Consider the following 16,245-nt stretch of genomic DNA (forward strand, 5'->3'; position numbering starts at 1 on the left):
GTATAAATTAAATGAGAGAGTTTCACTAAAAATATTTATTTTTTAATTAGATATGTCATATAAGGATATTATTGGAAAGAGAAATGGGTTAAATAAGTAAATTTAATAATTGAAATTAAAATATAGGGTGTAATAAGCAAATAGGGTGAACAAAGAAAATTGTAGGGTGGCAATAGCTACACCCAAAATTAATTGTATTTATATTTGTTTGTATATAACAAAAAGGGTGTAGCTATTGCCACCTTACAATTTTTTTTGTTGAGCAAATACACCCTACACAGTCATGTTGGTTCTTTGTTCGTCGTTAATTCGTTAAAAATCAATGTTTTTGAATGAATTTCCACAAGTAGTCAAGAACTAGCATAGTAGCATTGACTTGACCGAGATTTCCACAAATAAATACAAAGTGTAACTGTGTAAGTACGTAGTTCACAAGTTGCATAGTAACCCTGACTTATCAAAGAGGCAATCAGTTGAAGTCTACTTTCTTCCCCTTTGGACAAGTTGAAGAAAACTTCTTGCTTGTAACTATCTTCTGCCTAACTTATAAGACAATTGAGTCCTTATGTTATAAGCCTCACATTGGCCTCGGAGGATTTAGAAGAAAATAAACGAGAAGAAAAAGACTTTCATATGGCCCAAAAGAAACGGCAAATGAACTAGTCTCGATCTTCATTCGATATGTACGTTGTATATAATATAAGTACGTAACTTTTGGGTTTTGTGCTAGTACTCGATCTGAAGTAAAGATATTGAGGGGGAGGTAGATGAGGTAGGTACGTCTGTGATTAATTAGTGCTCAGCTCTGCCAGACAATATTATAGATTGCAGCTAGATATAGAACAAGCAGCCGATCCATAGAAGCTGAAAGAAAAGAACCTAAAGACTCTTGGTTTAGGGTTTAGTCATATACTCATATATAATTAATCATTAGTCTTCATTTGCGCTTGGGTTTCTAATGCTCACTCTATTTTCCGTCTCTGGGTTGAAGAAGATTAAGGGTTTCAATTTGCTGAATGAAAGTGGCGGGAAAGGGACGTGGAAGGGTTTACCCGCCAAAATTCAAATATATAAATGGCAACGAACACAAACGCGCTTCGAACCGCTGACTTGGCGTTTAAAAGCCACGCGCGAAAATTATATAAAGCATTATTGATCAATTTTCTGAAAAAGAAAAAAATAAAAGTCCCTCACTTGATGCTCCGTGAAGCAAAGCGATCATCTTCATCCTTTGTAACATCGTAAAGTCTTCTTCTTCAACCACTCTCTATATTCATATGCATATGTTTTAATGGCTTCTGCTGTTTATTTGCTTCGGTTTTTCCTCCGTCAGTTGAAAGATTCAAGGTTGATCAATTCAATAGTTCACATGGCATTGTGGAAATTGTTGAATTTCTCGGATTCTCTGATCTGTTCTATGACCTCTTATACTTAATCACTGTTTCTTTACGTTTTAAATGTATCTTTGACCAAGAAATTTGAATATTTCCTTGATGTCATCACTTGAATTAGGGGTTTTGGAAATCAAATGTTAGATCATGCGCTAATAATTTGCACTCTATTTGATTAAAAAGAGAAGCCGGAGACTTTAATATTCAAAAAATAAATCTATGAGTGAAGCCATAGTGTTATTAAGAGTAACTCTATCTGCTCCCACAGGCATGGAGTCAACTTATCCTCGGCTGGCTAGTTTTGTTTCAATTTCAGCTTATCTGTTATTGTTTGAGTTAGTCATGTAGAGTTGTATGTTGGGGTCCCTCCTTAATTGGAGGAGATAAAGAAAGAAGAAAGATGAATCATGTGGAAGACAAAGTGGCTGGAAAACATGCAGAAGACAAAAGCAAAGAAAGCATGCGGCAAACAAGGCAGCAAACAAGGAAAAGAAGGAGACAAGGTGAAAAGTGAAAGGAAAAAGGAAAAGTGAAAGTGAAAGCAAAAGGAATAGTTCCTGTCCCTTTCACACTTCTTTTCTTCTTTTGTAGCTGAAGAGAGAGAGAGCTGCAGAGCTTTGTTTTCTTTATATATTCCCCATCGGCAACAACAAAGAGATTGAGAGAGGGCAGAGAGCCCAAACTCCAGATAGGGAGAGTTTCAGTAGCAACTCCAAGGGTCTTCAAGATGTAGAAGATAGGGGGAGTGTGTTCAAGGGCGTGTATAGCTCTTGGGGTACGGTAGAGTAATCTTCTAGGATTGAGAGAGGGTGTACAAGGGGTATCCGATTGGATACAAGGCTCGGGTTGGGTATAAACACGAGTGCTCAAGTTGTGTAGAAATTTGAGCGGTGTAATCTTGTACTTGTGTAATTCTCTCAAGAGTGAAGATGAAAACTCTCTGAGGACGTAGGCAAGGAAATTGGCCGAACCTCGTTAAATCTTGTTGTCTTATTGGTTTGCTTATTTCTTATTTCCATCTCTACTAGTAGTACTTGCGTGACGGGGGGATTAATTTCCCAACATTGTAAACATTTTGCTCCCCTCTTAGATGGCACAAGAGTTGAGTCCTATATAGCAATAGAATCGAACGTGAACTCCGACAGCTGCAAGCCCAGGATCTGCCGCCAAGAATGCAAGATGGAGTATCCTGTTGAGGAGTCATGTATAGTTACCTTTTTCACATATCATTGACTCATCACTATTGAAAAACTTATTATGATTGCTTCGGGTACGTTAATGCACAAGTCTTGGCATGGTGATGGTGACTGTTCTGTTTACTCCTCTCATAAGGAACCTGTGTGATTGAGCTGCTTTATATCTTGAATAGATAGATTTCTATGTCTTTTACTGCAACATATATTCGTATATATATCTTACCTATTTAACCATAGATTTGTAGGTCACCGGTGTGTTGTGTTAGGATACTACAGTTAATTAGTCAGCGTGTTAATTAGAGCTACTGTTAATTAGTCTGTTAATTAGTTTGTTATGGTGGTTTTATGATGAACTGTGGATGCTTGACACGTGTATGTGTGTAAGCATCTAAGTGCTCAGCTCATCACTATAAATACTTGTAGTGCTCCTGTACTGATCTTTATTCAGAAATATACGATCCTTTACGATCCTTTATAGCTTCATCTTCTTCGTTTTCTCTCTAGCTTTCATGGTATCAAAGCCCAGGCTGCGACCTCGGAGCCCTAAAATTTCAAAGATTCTTATACAAATCTACAAGTTCGTTGCTATATTGCTTTGATTTCAGCTCTGCAATTCAGATAAGTCGATCTTCATCCTCAAATTTGGTTGAGATTACTGTTCATCTTGAAGAGTTTATATGATTCATCTGCAATTTGATACTACACACTTGAATCGAAGCTGTGATTCTTGTTTCTGAGTTGTTTGCGTTAACTTTACTCAAAGGAAGCATCAGTAATTGTTTAGATCTACATTTTCTAGCTCTCAAACCCTAGTTTACACTCCGAGCTTACAAATTTGTGGAAATTGTGACTCATACTTCTTTGTGTGTACTGAGATTCTGCTTTTCTTGTGTTCTACAAGAATATCCAAGCTGAAACCCTAGATCTGCTATACCTTGACTCTGTAGCTCGTTTTCTTGCATATCAACCTACAATCATGACAGTTTCTACAACTCAGAACTCCTCTCACACCACACAAACCACTGTCTACCTTCCTAATATCCTACTCGATGAGTCCAACTACCCTACCTGGCTGTTTAGGATGGAGTCCTTTCTCAGAGGCCAAAATCTCTTTGGATTTGTGGATGGCTCCATTCCTTGCCCACCTCAGTGTGTTCTTTCCACTGATGGCACCACAAGCACTCCTTCAGCTGATTACATTACCTGGAAGACACAGGATCAAAGCATTATTAACATGATTGGTCAAACTCTTAGTGCTGTTGCTATGAACTGTGCAGTGGGAAGCAAATCTGCTCAAGATTTATGGACCAGGCTAAGACTGAAATTTGCAGATGCCAATAAGCAAAACATCTTGCAATTGAAATCTAATCTGCAGAATGTAAAGAAAGGTTCTGATGATATTGAGACATATCTTGATAAGATAAAAGCTGCCAAAGATGCTCTTGAAACTGTTGGTGTGGTAATTGATGATGAAGACATTGTGGTGACTGTGCTTAATGGACTTCCCTCAGAATTTGCAGCAATCAAGACTGTTATAAGAGCTCAATTTACTTGTTCTCCTCTAAGTCAACTGAAGACCTTGCTTAAAGCTGCTGAAATGGATATTAGTAATGAGGTGCCTGGTATTCAAAGTCTAATTACTGCTATGTTAGCAAACTGCAACTTCAATGCTCTTACTACTCAGGCTGCCTCCTCATCGTCTGCTCAGTCATGTCCTAGTTCCTCACTCCCTGCTGCACAGTCCCAGACACATGTGCATCCATTCTCAGCCATGCAGACTCAAGTCCAAACATCTGTACAGAATCATCCTGTGCAGCCCTCCTCACCTATGCAACCTGTTGTGTCTTCTGCTGCCTCTTCAAACTATAGTACTCAAGGCCTACTCTCTTCTGCTCCTACTGTTCCACCTGGTTTTGCAGCTCCTACCTTACCTCCATATCCTTTATCTGCTCAGAATCCTTATGTTCCAATCCCTGCCATGCCTTATGGCTTCACATCCATACCATCATTTCCCATGTTCAACCCTTCTCCTGCACTTGCTGGCTTCTATGCTGGGAGGGGTAATGGCAGGTTTAATAACAATGGTGGAAGAGGCAATGGCAACAACTTTGGAGGAAGAGGCAATCAGCAGAATGGAGGGTTCAATAATCAGAATGAAGCATTCAGGAACAATGCCAATAATGGGAACTCTCTTACATGTCAGTGGTGCAACAAGATTGGTCATAGTGCCAAAACATGCAGGTCTCTTCCTAATGCTCAGCAAGGCAACAATATCACTCAAGGTGGCTGCCAATATTGTGGAAAACCTGGTCATACTGCAGATAGATGCTATTTTATCATTGGTTTCCCTGGGCAGCAAAATGACACTGAAACTGAGAATGCTACAGCAATGCTTGCTGCAACAAATCTTGCACCACAATACTGGCTTGCCGATACAGGAGCAACAAACCATATGACCAATAATCTGCAACTCCTCCATAACATCACTTCATATCCAACTAATGATGGTGTACAGATTGGTAATGGTACACAACTCAATATTACACATTCTGGTGATGCTATGCTTGGTTCACTCAAACTTAACAATGTTTTGTTAATACCTGAACTTGCTGCCCACTTACTCTCCATTTATCAACTTTGCAAACTGAACAACTGTTCTGTTTGGTTTGATGAATTTATGTGTATCATACATGACAAGGTGCAGGGCAAAATTTTGTACCAGGGACTGAGTAAACAAGGGTTATATCCTATACCATTTGATCTGCCAAAATCTGCAGCAACCTCCTCAACAAGTTTCAATAATGTTCAATCACAGAATAAGGTCTCATCCGCACCTCCAGCTTCAGCTTATCTTGGTCAGAAAATCAAGCAGTTTTTATGGCACCAGAGGCTTGGTCATCCCACTAATGAAGTGATAAAGGTCATGCTTGAGAAGTGTAGTATAGCACAGTCTATTGATACTGATAGTGTAGTATGTGAGCCATGCTTGTTAGGCAAGTTTCACAAGCTTCCTTTTTCTAGCTCTCAATCTAGCAGTAGTTCACCCTTTGAACTTGTACATTCTGATGTTTGGGGCCCTGCTCCATATCTTTCCCTCGATGGTTATAGATACTTTGTATTGTTCATTGATGATTGTACAAGGTTCACTTGGATGTTTCCAATGAAAAATAAAAATGAAGTCTTTGGTTACTTCAAATCCATGTGTGCAATGGTGAAAACTCAGTTCAATACTTCCATAAAAACCCTTCGAAGTGATGGTGGTGGTGAATACACAGGCAACATGTTCAAGGCATTCCTAAATCAATCAGGTATCATCCATCAAATTTCTTGTCCTTACACTCCTGAGCAGAATGGCATTTCAGAGAGGAAAAACAGGCATATCAGGGAAACTGCTGTCACACTTCTTCATCATGCTTCTCTTCCTAATCAGTTTTGGTTCCATGCTTGTGCTACTGCAGCTTTCTTGATCAACAGAATGCCTACAACAGTTCTCCTTATGAAATCACCCTATGAAGTGTTATATAAGTCTGTGCCAAATGTTGAAATGATTAGAGTTTTTGGCTGCACCTGCTATCCTCTCATGGCACCTTATAGATCAAACAAGCTTCAACCGAAGACTATCAAGTGTGTGTTCATTGGCTTTGCAGCAGGATACAAGGGCTATGTATGTTACAGTCCATCTCTTAAAAAATACATTATGTCAAGACATGTGTTCTTCTCAGAAAACTCATTTCCTTATGCTGCTTGCATTGACAAAGTTCAAAATAAGAAGTATGTGTCTGTGTCATTACTTGATCAGTCCACTACAGTTCATGTTCATTCTCAGACTACTACTGGTGTTCCTACTGATGTTGCATTACCTCAACCTCAGTCCCACACTCAACAACATATGCCTGCACCTGTCCTCTCTTCTTCAACATCATCAACAAATGATCATGCAGGTCTGCATCCTTCTAACTCTTTACAAGTTATTGAACCTGATTGTCTCACTGAAAATCCTGAATCTCCTATTGTAAGTACTGAATGTGACTTTGTGGATAATGACCCTGACATTGTCATTTCTTCACCATCATCCACTGATCCTTCTGCTTCACGTAATGCTTTTGATCCTTCAGTTGATACTGTCATTCGGTTTGCTGAACATGATGGTGTTCTAGCTTTAACCACTGCACCTGGGGATGGTCACATTTCTGTAATTGTTAACAGTGACTCCAATTATAATCCATCTGCTCAAGTGTCTGAGTCAAATATTCTTCATCCTATTGAAGGCATCTCTCCTTCAGATATTAACACTCACTCTATGCTTACTAGGAGTAAGAGAGGCATTCAAAAGAAGAAATGTTTTTGTGCTCTTCTTACACAGCTTAGCCTCGATCCCGGTGCCACTGAACCTCAAAACTACAAAGAAGCACTTAAAATTCCTGAATGGAGAAAGGCTATGGAGGAAGAATACAATGCACTTATACAGCAAAACACTTGGTCTCTTGTTCCCTTACCGGCTGACAAGAACCTTGTATCTTGTAAGTGGTTGTTCAAAGTCAAAAGAAATGCTGATGGCTCAATTGCTAGGCATAAGGCCAGGCTTGTGGCTAGGGGTTTTAGTCAGGAATATGGAGTAGATTATGATGAAACCTTTTCTCCCGTGGTTAGACATACTACTGTTAGACTTATTCTTTGCCTTGCTGCTCATCATGGCTGGACTTTACATCAGATGGATGTTAAGAATGCATTCTTACATGGCCTGTTGAATGAAGAAGTCTATATGACTCAACCTGGTGGCTTCATTGATCCATCTACTTCCAGATTAGTCTGCAAACTCAATAAGTCTCTCTATGGCCTAAAACAAGCTCCTAGGGCCTGGAATGAAAGATTCACTAATTTTCTTCCCATTCTTGGCTTTACTGCCTCATATGCTGATCCAAGTCTTTTTGTCAAGCACTGCAATACAGACTTTGTATTTCTTCTACTGTATGTAGATGATATCATCATTACTGGGAATTGTGCCACTCTTATCACTGCTACCAAAACTGCTCTCCAAAATGAGTTTGACATGAAAGACTTGGGCACCCTACACTTCTTTCTTGGTTTGGAAATTGAATATATGCCAGATGGATTATTTGTTACACAGAAGAAATATGCTAGAGATTTATTGCATAAGTCTGGCCTTGATGACTGTCATACTCACACTACTCCATGCAAGTCAGGCCTAAAACTGTTGAAGACTGCTGGTACTCCATTGCAATCCCATGATATCACTCATTTTAGAAGTCTGGTTGGCTGTCTTCAGTACCTTACTTTTACTCGGCCAGACATTACCTATGCTGTCAATTCTGTCTGTCAGTTCCTACATTGTCCTACAGATGTCCATCTCTATGCAGCTCGAAGAATTCTCAAATATGTCAAGCATACAATGCATCAGGGCATTTACTTTAGGAGGGGTTCCTCCAGTGACTCCTTGCCATATCTTCAAGCTTTTTGTGATGCTGATTGGGCGGGGGATCCAAATGACAGGAAATCTACCACAGGTTTTGTCATCTTGCTCCACAATGCTCCAATTTCATGGTGTAGCAAAAAGCAAACTGCTGTTTCTCGATCTTCTACTGAGGCAGAATACAGAAGCATGGCAGATACAACTTCAGAAATTCTGTGGCTTTTGCATTTGTTCCGTGACCTTCATGTCACACTGGCTGATGTTCCTGTGTTGCATTGTGATAACATCTCTGCTCTTGCATTGGCTACCAATCCAGTCTATCATTCCAAACTCAAGCACATTGAAGTAGATGTTCATTTTACCAGAAATCAGGTCAAGGCTGGCTCTCTCAAGCTTCAGTTTATCACCTCCAAGGATCAACTGGCTGATCTCTTCACTAAAGGCCTTTGCTCACCTCAACATTCTTACTTGTGTTCCAGCTTGATGTTGCTTACTCCTCATCAAGCTGAGGAGGGGTGTTAGGATACTACAGTTAATTAGTCAGCGTGTTAATTAGAGCTACTGTTAATTAGTCTGTTAATTAGTTTGTTATGGTGGTTTTATGATGAACTGTGGATGCTTGACACGTGTATGTGTGTAAGCATCTAAGTGCTCAGCTCATCACTATAAATACTTGTAGTGCTCCTGTACTGATCTTTATTCAGAAATATACGATCCTTTACGATCCTTTATAGCTTCATCTTCTTCGTTTTCTCTCTAGCTTTCATGTTGTGGTTCAATTCCTGCTTTGGTTGTGCTCATGTATGTCAATGAGTCTAGTTAGTTTGATTGATCCTGTTTTCATTTACTATATTGAACACAACTAGGGGAGGCATTACTTTCACTCTATCATATGAGGGTTGTAGTCACTAGTCTTGTAGAGGCCGTTTAATGCAATTCAAATCATCAACTTGCCAAAGGAATTGGACAACGATTCAGTCCATCGTTATGGAACTAACTCTTTTAAATTACATAGGTTAATTAGTTCCTTACCACTTCGTTGAGAAGTATCAGTCTCAGGTTTTTGTGTATTGAGCTAGCAGTAACACACTATTGCCAGTACAGGTTACCAGTTCCAAGGGCAGGGCAAGTTCTTGGATTGGTTGGAAGTATTGGCATTGGAAGTCAACTGTCCTCAGACTTAAAAATTTGGGTCGTTTGACTGTAATACTATATTACTCTAAAAAGGTCCGAAACGAGGAACTGAAACCAACTCCATGCAAGCATGAAGATTCAAGAGAACCAATAACGTGGAACTGAAGCCAAATCTCGACCACACGAAGATGCAATGAAATTAGGCAATGATCTCCACCAAATAGCGCAGACCATCGATCATTTGTAGTACCATAGTTAGCTAACCATTAAGTATTATCCTCGTGGTTGTTAAGGGTAATATAGGAGTGTTGGTTATTTTTACTGTGTTGGTTGTTATTTTTACTTAGTTTGCTTTAGTATATAAAGAGAATGGATGGTTGTAATCAAAATATTCCAGTCACAATGTGTCGTCAATTTTCTCACGTTTTCTCCCTCTTCCTTTCTCTCATCTTCTTCTTCCTTTGTCTTTGATTCATAGCTCAGCTTTCGATCAGTGGTAACTGGTAAATATGATCAAACACGAAAATTATGGCTACCAGCAATATGAATACAATTTAGCCAAGCCAAATCAATCTCAACCCATATATGTGTTCATTTACGAGTCACACGAAAAGCTGCCATAATCGCTAGAACATCAGCGTGAAAAAATAATATAGATAATCATAGGTGAGAAGTACAATAACATTCTATGTCCATTCTCAAAAGAGCTTCTCGAAAATTCGTAACACATCAGAACTTACACTTTTACAGCAAGTCATTGAACGCTTTACGGAAATGATGAATGCACGTGTAAAAAGGTATGCAGTAGCATGCGAGGAACCGTGAACCCCTAACTAGTTGTTATAAGTAAGATATACAGGAGAAACAAACAATATAGCCGTCTTAGCTCAGCTGGTAGAGCGCGTGGCTTTTAACCACGTGGTCGTGGGTTCGATTCCCACAGACGGCGTCGTGTTTTGTTTTAGTTTCGTTCTGAATTTTTTCACTCTCTCTGTTTTTCTTTTCTTTTTTGGTTCTGTATGAGTATGATTCAAAGAAGACCACTAACCACCCCAGAAATCTCATAACGCAGGTCCAACTTTGTTTTATTCTCCCAATTTGGTGTCTTTTTCTTATCAAAATGTCAAGTGTGGAATCCAAGTAATTCTACTTGGATTAATCAAGTTCAGGAGTGGTGGAAGCTGGAAGGTAAAAACATGTACGTGAAGCGTCTCGTATCTCATCAGTATACTTGCTCCTAGCTAATCTCACAATGTGCAAGTCTTTTTCAACTTTTGAGAACAAAGTTATAGTTCGTATGAGATATTTTCAGAATAATCATTTCTCCAGCACAGTGTCTACTTTACGTCTTTACATGCTCAGAACCGAATACATTGCCAAGTTTGCCTTCTGTAACCACAAAAACCTCCATCGTAAACAGTAAAACTGACGACACGACATATCATCCAGGTTAAATTTCGGCTTTCTGTCAGTTGATAAGGTCTTTCCTCAAGAGATCTCCTATAATGGCAAAGAGTTGTGGAAAACACTGCATACATGTGCTACTACTCCAAATGTGCTACAAGCATGCACAGCTAGTGCCTTTGTTGGTGAAAATGTGCCGATCTTTTCTTTGTTTTGATATCTCTATACTCAACTTCTTCGACAAAAATCTGAGTTGTATCATGAAATTCATGAGGTTAATTATTATTATATTTTCTGTCATACATTTTATAAAGCCCTCAGGTCCAGCCACAATTTAAGTTATTAGACTGATATACCCGCTAGAACTGGACCAGTTCATGAAATTATGGAAACATGGGGAAGTCATTGATGTAACATTTGTTAAGGTTCACAACAACAGCCAAGATGATAAAAAGGGACAAGTCTCTGAAGTATAGCTCGTGGGAGTAGGGTATACACCAGCACTATGAATTATTGATTATTATTCTATCTTAAACTCAAAGAGAGAATGGAGTAGTGGACCAAGAAGTAATACGAAATGTGACACAGATTTAGATCCGAATATTCTTCTTTCAACATCTACCTATAATCACTAATTGTTATTTAACTGTGTAACTGTCTCTCAGTATTATTATGGACACCCTTGGATCTTGATCCAACTCTTTCTTATTTCTATTCTGTTTTGGTTCTATATGATCCAATGAAAACCAATAACCACCCGAAAAGTCTCATATTGCATGTTCAGATTTGTTTTATTCACTGCAATCCAGTCTTTTTTTTAGTTCTTTCCTTATCAATAACCGACAGATTATTGGTGTTTGCTAATCAAACTAGTTGGGGAATTCTCCTCGTAGTTACTGAACATTGTTGAACATGTAAAGAGACTAATGTAATGGCTTAGCAAATAGAGATGGTTGTTTCGACTCTGCGCAGCTCATGGACAAATCAAAGCCATTCAGTACACGGGGCAAGTTCAGTGAAAAATCATAAAATATCCTTCTTTTCAACCCAATTTGGAAAATGTGACAATATTACAAAGAATAGAAGAAAATTGTTCAGGAATATATCAAACATATGAAGCAATCACAATCGGTTGAAAACTTTGTCAAAGTGTGTCATAAAAGATCACCAGAACAGAGAAACTTCTGTTTAGGGGTTTTCTTGTATGTAACACAGATTTGAGTATACATTATACAAACTAGCCTGTCCATCTTCTTAACCATAATGCTCGATTTAGATAAATACGATACCTAACACCACCCTCTTTGAAGGCTTCAATTCATCTGCCATGATGCCTTTTCCTTTTCTGGGTTTCTTCTACCAGTCACTAGCAAAAGCATGAATAGGCCAAATGGTTCTTCTTTGACACATAATGTGTGATGAAATTGGTAGCAGATGCAGAAGAGCTGGAAATGTCAGCTGGCACAAGTATTTCAGTTTTGCTGGAAGCAATTCTCTTGCCGGCTACATTTGCATAGAACAAGCCAGAGATGGCTGGTACAAATACATCACTCTGAGAACATACATAGTAGTCGATGATCTTTTCAAATTCAGAACCCTCTGAACCCAGGAACTTTGATTTTTTGTCTGCAGGGATAATGCCATCCTGCAACAGATTCCAGAGGTGTTGAGTACATAAATCTAGAACTTAAATATCAATGTTATTGATTACTAGGAAGAGTATGACCATTCCAAAAGAATAACCAGCAAGTACACCAGAGATTTTAAATAGATCAAAGTTCATTTTGACTACTCTAAATTAAAAGTTAAGTATCCATTAGTTATCAACTGAGGTTAAAAGCTGGCTAATCATACATAAATAAACAAATAGAAAAAAGGTAAAACATCAAGGAAGAGCAGAAGAAGCATGTACCTTTACGTAAGTTTTAGGAAAGATATCTTTCAGATTATCAAGGCTGCTGTCCCATTTTGATTCAGTTACATAAATGGTAGTATCCTTACCAAATCCAATTTTCCTCAGAAATAAAGCGATCTCTTGCGGATTGTAACAACTTTTTGTTCCACTTTCATCTCCTTGGCAACCATTCTGCTCCAACATCTCAACCCTCAAGTCCACTGCTATAAATTGGCCATTTGTCTTGCGGCTCAAAGTTCTCAGGCGCTCAACCGTTGAATCAACTACTTCACTAATTTCTGGTTGCAGCTCTAAAGTTCCAAACATTCCTAAACATGCAACCGAATCACTAGCACTCTTTTTTTCTGTCTTCTTCATATTTACTGAGGGAAAGTAAGTCGCCAGCCTTATGTTGCCCTTGGATCTGTAAATTGGTTCCACATGTTCTACAATGTAATCTTCTGTAACCCGATTAGGGACCTTCACAGCAGCAAGATTCCTTGATGATAGTTTACCAGGTCGTTCTTTTGCTACTCTAACAACACCGTCCAGGCTAAGAATAAACTTCTCAACATCATAAATCTCTTCAAAGCTCCTGGAAGAAAATCCAAATAAGTTTAAGACTTCAATGGATATAAAAGACAATCACTTAGTTCATAGTATTGTTCATTCAACAAGTTCACTTATCAGTGCCTTGTTTACTACATTACTAACGGCCAAAGACTTACACAAGCAAGACAAAAGGGGTATTCTTAGTTTAAAACTAGAAATAGTCATAGCAAATCAAGATTTTAAACTGAGCATTTGCAACTAACCTTTCATCCCCTGGTTTGCTCCCTCTAATGTCAGGAACTACAAGAGTTGCCCCAAGATACCTTGCCACCACAACTGCATCAGCAATCTAGAGAATACAAAGGAAAAGGTTACTGAAAGAATTAGGGAAATTTTACAAAGTCAATGGATAATTAAAAAAAAGTACAACAAAAATTTCTTAATAAACATATACAACATCCACCAAGAAGCAATACACATTTCCAATCACATTTAACAATCATTTTGACCGGCATGGACATGTACTATTTAAGTTTTATAAATGTAAAACCGGCCTGCAGAGGATGGTAGAGAATAAATTTAACAAAGAAGATCCAGGGACTGGACGGTAGAGATACACTTGTAACACTGTCCACTAATTGACAAAAGGATGCATATTTTGAAAAGAAATGATTATGTTGAGGAAATTTAGATCCAGTTAAGGAGGTCAACAACCATAAAGAACAGAAAACACAATCAACTAATTCAAATCTTAATTTATTTATTTTTTTAAATACCTGTGAAACATGGTATTCAGGACCATTTGTTAACGAGAAAAGGACAAACCCCTCCGTCTGCTCTACATCATCTGCAGTCAGGTCATAAGCATTCAAATGAATCAGGGAACACCAGATTGGATCAGCATCACAATGAAGTGATGAAAACTATCAGTCATTTAGCAATGTAAAGCAAACTTACCCAAAGCTGGCTTAGACCAACATGGTTTTAGCTCTTCGCCATCATCATTAAAATTCCCACCCTTCTTAGCAAGGGAAAAAAGGCCCTCCTTTGAAATCTTGGCATTCTCTAAGGCATCTCTTCCTTCTCCAGGAAATTTCTCCTACACAAGGCAAACCGGAAGAAAATGAATTGAACATTCCAGATAACAAATGCTCCAATTTATTCGTTATAAATAACCAAACGATTAATTCATAAATCCACATGAATTCCATTAGAACTCTATAAAAATCTTTTAAGAGTGACTATTGAATTCAAAAATTATCACTCTACAGAGATTTCATTATAACTAGCAGATTTAGTTGACCAAAAATCTTTCTTGAACAATTGGAGAACTCAAAACTCTAAATCCATTTTGCCTCTCTATTGCTAACAAACAAAGGATGGGAATTGACAAAACTAAACAGTACTGAATGGGGCTAAATCCAACAGAGACACTCAGTAATCGTTTTTGTCACGACTCAACTTAAATCACAGCAAATCATTCAAAACCCATCAGAGAAAACAACTCAAATGGAACAAAAAAACTCCAGACAGACAGAATGAGATAAAAGCAATGACATTTATGTGATTCTTCTGCCAAAAAAAAAAACCAAGGCAAAGTAGATCAGATACAACAGCAATGAGTAAAGCATTGTAAAGGGTATTGAGGACTCACTTCAACATAATCAAAATGGTCTCTTTTGATCATATGCCCAAGCATCACAAACATTGTCACTGTCAGTATCCCTGCCACTACCTGCCTCAAATCCACACCCATCTCTTTCTCTCTCTCTTTTCACAAACCCAGATCCTACTCCACACTCTCACTCTAACCAATAGAGAAAGTGAGAAGACCAAGAAAGTGAGAGCCTTGAGAGATCAAGATTGAACCCTAGTGTCTAGTGGTGTGGGAGCACTAGAAAATGAAGCAGCTGGGGTTAAATGGTGAGATATGAGAGAGAGAGAGAGAGAGAGAGAGAGAGAGAGAGGACTATTGTATTGGGAAGGAGCTGAAATGGAAAGCTTTAAAGAAAGGACAAACAGACATTTTGTGATGCAGGACTGAAGGAGTGATAGACACAACACCATTTGTTACGCCAATTGAATAATGATGCTTCGTAACTTCTTGGGTTTTTCTTTCTTACAGCACCGACACTTTCCTCCACGATAGGGACGCCTGGCCTAAACTTGCTTCTGCAACTCTCACTCTCTTTCTCTTCCTTTTCTTTTCTTTTTCTTTTTGGTGTTTTTTGATTTTTGTGACTTGGATGGTAGGGAAAATAATTGAAAATGGTAAAGTACCATGTTTTTGGTATTGAAATAAAATCATATTTCCTTAAATACCGGTTATCTTTTCTTAGAGAAAGCGATTGCAATCGCTATATAAAACGTCTTAATGAAATCAGAAGTCAATGTATGTGTCGCTCGTTAAAGAAATTTGATTAATACAGTTAAAATGAAGAAATTTGTAACTGTTAAATGAAAATCTTGAACCATTTCAAAGCAACCAATCTCAATCTAAACCATTCTAATCAGATTCAATGAGAATCTACTTAGGTACACTTTTTTTTTGTTTTGAGGAAACTATTTAGCTACTAGCTACACATTGAAATTACATGATCTATATAAATAGTACATTTATTAGTTGACCAAAGAACATTTCCAAATTAACCAAGCTTTTTTGATATGCATGAGATTTCATAATAAGTGAGTTGGATATAGTACTTCTTATAAATTTGAATCAAGAACTAAAGTTGGCAAGAAAAATATTTGTACAAACCAATAAACTTGTTTTGATGATCACTTGATTAGAGAGAGGGGCAACCATTAGGATTTAAGCTTGGAATGCGATTAAGTCTTTGTTTAATTATAAAGAGAATTATCGTGTCGGTTGTGTTCCTGCCTCAGCCTTATACTTTTCATAAGTATGTGGATGTTTCTATCCTTCATTATTCATTAATCGAATACATAAAAGCATGATGATTTGTTAATCATTGATTACTTATTTTGTATCTTTTGCTAGTGTCTCATGCCTTGAGGGTAATGTCAAAGAATAAGCTTTCTCCACTACTACAGTATGGCTTTGTCTTTTAGACTTTTCCAAGTTGAGCTATAGCTTTTAATAATCTGTAGGATAGTGAAGTGGCAAATATGGTGAGGACCTGCAAATCATCCGCCTCAGACAGCGGATTGTAAGTCAACAAAGACATACAAGTTTGTATTAACAAAATCAAAATTGTACGTTTAGGGGCAACTTAATTATTG

The 16,245-nt window shown here is 38.0% G+C and overlaps 1 protein-coding gene and 1 non-coding gene across 2 annotated transcripts; one reads left to right on the forward strand and one right to left on the reverse strand.

Annotated features, from left to right (window-relative positions):
* The first annotated feature begins 10,028 nt into the window (after positions 1-10,028).
* On the forward strand, positions 10,029-10,101 carry TRNAK-UUU (transfer RNA lysine (anticodon UUU)). Its single transcript has one exon. It is a non-coding gene; the product is annotated as a tRNA-Lys (tRNA).
* Positions 10,102-11,567: 1,466 nt separating this feature from the next.
* Positions 11,568-15,086, reverse strand: LOC133725629 (protein MANNAN SYNTHESIS-RELATED 1-like). Its single transcript, XM_062152967.1, has 6 exons — positions 14,657-15,086; positions 13,960-14,101; positions 13,779-13,849; positions 13,266-13,351; positions 12,469-13,045; positions 11,568-12,201 (listed from the first exon to the last, which is right to left on the reverse strand). The coding sequence occupies exons 1-6, from the start codon at positions 14,756-14,758 to the stop codon at positions 11,923-11,925; spliced, it is 1,257 nt and encodes a 418-aa protein (XP_062008951.1). The 5' UTR covers positions 14,759-15,086; the 3' UTR covers positions 11,568-11,922.
* Positions 15,087-16,245: the final 1,159 nt, after the last annotated feature.

This window comes from Rosa rugosa, chromosome 1 (assembly GCF_958449725.1).
Source record: "Rosa rugosa chromosome 1, drRosRugo1.1, whole genome shotgun sequence".
In the NCBI taxonomy this organism is placed as follows: domain Eukaryota; kingdom Viridiplantae; phylum Streptophyta; class Magnoliopsida; order Rosales; family Rosaceae; genus Rosa; species Rosa rugosa.